General features: G+C 29.7%; 1 protein-coding gene across 1 annotated transcript in view; it reads right to left on the reverse strand.

The window, feature by feature from the left end:
* Positions 1–4,283, reverse strand: part of LOC108755556 (lipase 1-like) — a 6,380-nt gene extending 2,097 nt beyond the window's left edge. Inside the window, exons 1-4 of the mRNA XM_018498637.1 lie at positions 4,062–4,283; positions 2,165–2,342; positions 1,843–1,957; positions 535–778 (exon numbers count right to left, since the gene is read on the reverse strand). Of these exons, the coding sequence (XP_018354139.1) occupies positions 535–778; positions 1,843–1,957; positions 2,165–2,342; positions 4,062–4,214 (690 nt within the window). The 5' untranslated portion in view covers positions 4,215–4,283. The remainder of the gene's footprint in view (positions 1–534; positions 779–1,842; positions 1,958–2,164; positions 2,343–4,061) is intronic.
* Between the last annotated feature and the right edge of the window lie 2,987 nt (positions 4,284–7,270).

Here is a 7,270-nt window from a genome sequence, read left to right on the forward strand (position 1 = left end):
GCGTGTGCGTGTGTGCGTGTGTGTGTGTATGTGCCTTTATTTCAATTAATTTAATTCCAATTCGTGATGTTACAATACCTAACAGAATTTTCACGAAGTACAGAATTTGCTCACAGTAAAAAACTCGATACTTCTCGAGTATAGTTTTAATGAGATAATTAAACAGTACTTCGTGCACCAGCTTTTATATATATATATTTTCGGAATTTCAAAACTTTAATTCTGTTAAAATAATTTCACTTAAAATTTAAAAGCTAAAAATCTAATTTTTCGTTTGGCTATTCTTTAAATATTTAAATTGCTTATAAGACAAACAGTGCAATATTTCTGTAAAAAAAAAATAAATTTCAAAATCTCTAAAAGTGGATTATAAAAAGAATAATACTCGAAAAAAAATGCGATATCTTGTGTGTAGTCTAAAGTCGAAAGATAGAAATAATAAAAGCAGCTTTTTACATATATTGGATGTTTTTTTAAAATTATTTCCTGATTATATAAATTATTTTTTAAGAGTATTTCCATATGACTTTTTACCTGAGTATTTGCTATGAAAGTGGTGAGTAATCGTAACGGGGTTGTTACACGTTTCAGAATACCCGCAGGTGCAAGACTGATTATTATTCGCACCTTTCTAGTAAATTCTGGACGTTCCGCTGCCATTATGTAAGAAGCAGTCGAGCCTAGTGAATGACCGATATATGCGTGCAATGGTTGCGAAGTCATTTTTGTAATATATAAAATCATCGCGGGTACATCGTAAATACCCATTTCGTGCAAGCTAATAAAAAATTTAATGTGTATATACATGGTCTTCAAAAAGTCTGAAAACGCTAAAATATCTTGAAAATAATCAACCCTAGTGAAAAAAATATAAAAGCAAAGTTCTAGGACTTCAACCTACGTAACTGATGATAAAAGTTTGACATTGGGTGGAGTCTGCAAGGTCATATAAAGGTCAAGTTGAATTTTTTGAACAGGAACCCCTTCTTTTTATTACATAGTCTTATAACTTACTTCAAGAGCTTTTTAAAACACTATAATAAAATATTCTTTCATTAAGTACTTTTTAAATTATAAAGCTTAAAAGTTACAGTATCGCCGTTTTACATTAACATTACGCAAGGTATCCAATCAACGGCTAAAACTTCTTGAATATTGTTCAGAATCATGTCCTGGATAACATTTGTTAAGATCAAGGCCATTGGAGATTATTTCTCTTAATTTCATTTTTGTACTAAAAATTCATTTTTGCGTAAAAATGAAAATACGAAGTATAACCTCCATTGGCCTTGATTTTGACAAATATTATTCAGAACATGATCCTGAACGATATTCAAGAGGTCAGTTTTAGCCGTTGATCAGACACCTTGCAGACTAATGCTAATGCCGGCGTGACTGTAATTTTCAAGGCTTATAACTCGAAAAATACTTCATGAAAAATTATTTTATTATAGTGTTTTGGAAAGCTCTCGAGGTGTGCCATAAGAATATGCAATAAAAAATAGGGGGTTTCATTAAAAAAATTCAACTTGAACTTCATATGACTTTGTAGACACCCAATGTCAACCTCTTATCATCCGTTAGATAAATTTTTTGAAATTCTACAACTTTGCTTTTATATATTTTTTGCTACAGAGTTGATCGTTTTCGAAATATTTTAGTGTTTTCACACTTTTTGAAGATCCTGTATGTATATATATATGTATATATATTATTATTACCGAGTACAACAAAATATACTATTACACAAAAGTGGATTAATTGATTTTTTGCCATAAATTAAATAATATGTTGTTATGACAATATTACATTCAATGCACTAATTATTTTTACTTTATATACCTAAAATTCCAAAATTTTGAATTCGATGGAGATAATGAAACATGTGCTCTCGAATGAGTATTTCCACGAAAATTGCCCAACCAAACATCATACCCGTGATTGGCCAGTATGAAAGCTAGTATAAAGAAAAACATCATTTACAGCAAATTTTTTATACATGTGTACAAATACAAGTATTAAAAAATAATTAAAATGCTCTAAAAATTACATACATTGTTAAGAGTTACATTAAAAAAATATATTTTAGAACTTGATAATTTTTTCAAATAGAAACCTAATCTTTTAGGAAGAGAAATATTTTTAGGTGTTGAATATGTCATACCAAGTCCTTTATCCTTGCCGAGAATAAGAAAATCGGCGCTGCTAGTCAAAAGAGCATGTTGCAGTAGCACGGGTGCACCATTTTTACGTGGAATACGATGAAGTGTTAAAAGATAACCGTCCTCCGTTTGTACTATGTGAGTTTCCACGGGATAACCTGCTTTTTTTATCATTTGTAACTGAAAAAAAATAAAAGCATGTAAAAAAAATATTGCTATTAGTTTTGAAGAAAGATCAATAATGATATACACTTTTAATCAATTGAAAATTGAACCAAATTTGTATAATATGATTCCAGGAAACAAGGTATCGTCTATGTGACGTAATTAATTAATCATTCTTAACCAATCTGACATCCTATCATCGTAAAGTAACGTGGATTTGTTACATATAACATCATATTAATTAACGTCAAAAATACGTCATTATTTTATGATTAACGGTATAAATGAATGACGTTATTAATTGATCACTAATAACGTTACCAATACGTCGTTGATTAGTCATTTATTCGACGTTAATAAGTACGACGTTGTAAATACGTCATAAATAAATGACGTCATTAAATGGTAAAAAAAGATCGTCATTATTACATTTTAAATAGTTCACGCCAATAATTCAAACTGACTAACTGTCGACGTCAAAATGACTACAGTTTACAGATGGGATATGTATATATACATATATGTATGTGTACGAGGTGTGTAAAAGTTCATGCACTTGTTCACCAAAAATCCAAATTAAATTATTCTGTAACGGGGATGTGATCACTCTCGAAGTACTCTCCCCTTGACAGAATACACTTAGTCCAACGCTTCTCCCATTCCTGAAAGCAGTGCTGAATGTCTTCCTTTGTCAGTTCCTTTAGGAGCTTCATTTCTCGTTTTATAGTATCAACAAAATGTTCCCGTATGATATTTTTTACTTTAGAAACAAGTAGAAGTCACAGGGTGCTAGATCAGGTGAACAAGGAGGATGGTCTATGGTAGTGATATTGTTTTTGGCTAAAAACTTACCATACGCCATTTCCAACATTTCAAGAATTTCCTGGTTCGTTTTTGCAAGTTTTATGAGAAATTTGATGTTGATTTTTTGCTCGGTTAAAACGTCTCGCACCATTCCGTCAACGCGACCAAAAGTTAATAAAAACAGACACGAAAAGCAGAGATCTCACTCGACTATGACCTAACTTTTACTAAAGACACGTGACGCTTCCCTTGAGACCTTGCACCACTCTACAAGCGTCACCACGTCGGCAGAATAAAATTCAGTGCACGAATTTTTTGTACACACCTCGTATGTATCTTTTTCTGAATAGCAGAGAGAGCATTTTTACATAATTCGAAATATTATATATTAACAAAATTTCCGGTTGAAAACAGAATCAGATTTTTTTGCTTAAATTTATTGGAATTCTAAGATAACTGGAATTCTGGTTGATACAATATTTCTAAAAATCTAATAAAATCTAGTAAAATTCTTATTTTTACCAAAATAATTGTTGGTGGTTTTCCAAGAGATAGTGTAACAATGATCGCTTTATTTTTTTTTAACATTGGCAAACAACAAAGATATTACGATTCATTGTATCAGGCTATAATATTACATTTATCGTACGATACAGATTTTAAGTTTATTGATTGACTATAGGATGGAGAAATCTCGATTTCTTTTTCTTGCAGCCAGTCAATAGGCATGAAATGCTTTGTCATGAAAAATGTAGTATCAGCCTCAGACCGACAAATTTTTCATATTTGTTGATTGGCTGTAGGATAGAGAGTTTTGAAGACCTCTCTGTTCTGCACATATTTGTCATACAACAAAAACGCCTAAATGAAATAGCACTATGTCATCTGTGTCTGTTGCTGGAAAGCATCCTATAACAATCATATACTTACTATGAGATTGCCTTGAAGAGAAATGTACCTGTTGTTTGATTGTTCTTTGTTCGTTTGCACTTTTTTAAATACATTCTGCGGAACATCAGGTATCCCAGCTGTTGTATAGTCGAGAAAACCACAAAAGAATAAAAGATACACGATCATTCGCATTACAGTGTTAGACGAATGGTTCAATGTCGATGAAAAAATAGCTGCGACAGAATTTGTAGGATTCAAAGAATTGTACTAAAAATAAAAAACAAAGATCAGCGCAATTAACTGAGCTCTTCTTTAATTTTTTCTTTATGAAATACTAAATTCTAATATGGAATCATGCGTTAATGATTTTTCATTTTTTATGCAGGAAAAAGAAATTTTAATCACATTATGTTATTAGCTACACGGTAATAAAAAAATTATAAAACATGATTATACTGTGCATATACAACGTGTTCCATTATTTTAATTGCCTCAGGCAACTGTCTTGAAAAACAAGCTATGAAAAAAAAATTTTTTAAACAAAAGTTGTATGATTTAAAGGAGGACAAATAATGGCAAAATTAATTTAAAAAAAAATCAATGGTTAATGTTCAGAAGTGGTGCTCCTCCAAAAACCGCGGTTTTTTTTTTAGTGAACAAATCTAGTTACAAAAAGACATGTATACCATGTTTTAAGAGAAGGCTTGTGGTTTTTATGGGAAAAAATTCTATTTCAAAAACGAATAAGACAGTTTTATATTTGAAATGTTGATGTAAAATTTGTTTAGTCTTTTATTACATTATTATCTATTGTATATTATTCATGAGATTGGAGTAAAACATTTGCAAAAGTGAAAAAAAAATTTATGGACACTCCACTTAAGGATCGGTCAATTTTCCACACAAAGCGAGATCTACTCCGTCAACTTTTTCGTAAATAGGCGTGAAGGTGGAATGGAATATGCTAAATTGAGCATATATATATATATATATATATATATATATACATACATACATACATACATATAGATACACTTATATTTTTATTTATCTACACAAACTATTCCAAAACACTATGAGCAAAATTATTTCCATGATCACAGATTCATTAAAGAGATTTAATGTCCCATTCATCTCTTATCTTTATTATTAGGGACATAATATTATCCAATTGATCTCAAATCTTTTTTAGGATCATAAATAGTATATGAACTCAAGCATGTAATTGCTTCAAACGAAATTTTGATGATTGAATTTAGGCAACAACACCCTATATAAATTTAATATATTAGATAGCAGACAATAAACCCTTTTCTCTTGAAAAAATATTATGAGTTATAATGCGTTATCTTACTGCTGGACGATTTTGCAATGAAGAGCTCACAATGTTCAATGTTAGCAAATAAAAATACAGTTACTGTTTATTACTATAAAGTTTGAATAATATATAAACATTCAATGAAATTTCTGACACTGAATACAAAAGGTATTGAATACAAATCTTGTTTTGCGTTTAACAGACACATTAAATATAGTGCTATATATTCGCTAAGATCGCACAAGTGACTGAATCAATTCAACTTTGCTTGATCATTATATCATCTATGAGAACAGGTAGGAGAAACTAGAAATGAAAGTAACATTTTATGGAAATTTATTGGATTGTATTAGCTCCAACATGTTCTAACATACTCCTGTTATAGCTCGTATTCATTTCAATGAACACGTTGGAAGAAGCTACCCACCATAACAAAATGTATCTAAAATCAGGTCAAGACGTTTTTTTGCGTCTAAAAGACGATTTAAAGATCTTATGTCACAATTTTAGATGTGTTGTTTGACACATCTGTTGTTTGATACAGACTACTTTTTATGCTCACGCGCTTTAAGAGTGGAAGTTTCTGGTTTAGAAACTTGATTTTTAGGCTATTTTTACGAATTTTTTCTGAAAAATTCGTAAGGGTTCTTCAAATTAGGGTTGTTCTTACATATTAGTATATATTTCAAGTATTTTATAGAATTTTTTTATTGTAATTTTCCAAGAAATAAGCCTTATATAACAATTTATGTAAGATTATGAAAAAAGTAAGACGCTACACGGTGACCATGATTGCTATTGTTTTGCTTGTCTGAAACAAAAAAATCAAAAAGATTCTTAAGGCATATGAGTTTGGCTATCGTTTGACCTATAATAAAAAAAAATATTGGAAAGAAAAAAATGGCGTCATTTTGAAAATAATTTTCCGACTTTTTCGAATTTTTTTATTTTTAAAGTTCTGTATAATAAATAAAAATAAACATTTTGACTTTATTGTAGTTTAGACCAGAACTATATATATCCGCTAAAGATATGCGCAAAATTTAGACGCGATTGATTTTGAGTCAAATAGATTATGAGAAATCATGGTCTGTGTAGCGCCTTATTTTTTTTATGATCTTTACATATTTAAACTGTCATATAACTGTTATATAAGTCTTATTTCTTGAAAAAAATACAATAAAAAGTTTTAAAAGATACTTGAAATATGTACTAATATGTAGGAACAACCCTGATTTGAATAGACATTCTGAATTTTTCAGAAAAAATTCTTAAAAAGAGCCTAAAAATCAAGCTTCTAGAGTAGATTTTTCTCTTAAACACTGATGAGCATTGCTTACACTCAGTTTTCCCGTCGTAAATGCTCAGAGAAAGATAGAAAAACACTTATGACATCATAGTGACTTCATAAATGCTATTCACAAGCATTTCGTCCATCGAGATAGCGTAACAAAAGCGTGAGCACTTACAAACGCTTATGGCGAAAAATAAACGCACAATGAATACTCTTGTATTAAATATACATATAAAAGCTATGTACAAAGATAAATGATGATATGTTTGAACTTTGGTTATATGTAGAATCCTAGAAAAAAAACGGGTACGCTATTGTGTCGAGTTAAGTCATCACCGCCATTTTTTTTCAGTGAAGTGCTCATAAGCTGATATTTTACAAGAGTAAGATTAAGCTGCTAGGAAAAGTAAAAAGTATTTATTTCCTAAATAAAATTACTTTAGATATTTTTCTATTGTTATTATATTATTTCGTTTTTTTCATCAATTTTAGAGAAACTATTCAAAGTATTACTTGGTATAATATACAAGTATTTATTAATAATATATTAATATATCTGAATTATTTAATAAATCAAAGTTTTCAATAAAATTTGATTAAATTTCTAATGTTCGAGTATTAGTATAGATACATTCT

The sequence above is a fragment of the Trachymyrmex septentrionalis genome, unplaced genomic scaffold (assembly GCF_001594115.1).
Source record: "Trachymyrmex septentrionalis isolate Tsep2-gDNA-1 unplaced genomic scaffold, Tsep1.0 scaffold88, whole genome shotgun sequence".
NCBI classification, from domain to species: domain Eukaryota; kingdom Metazoa; phylum Arthropoda; class Insecta; order Hymenoptera; family Formicidae; genus Trachymyrmex; species Trachymyrmex septentrionalis.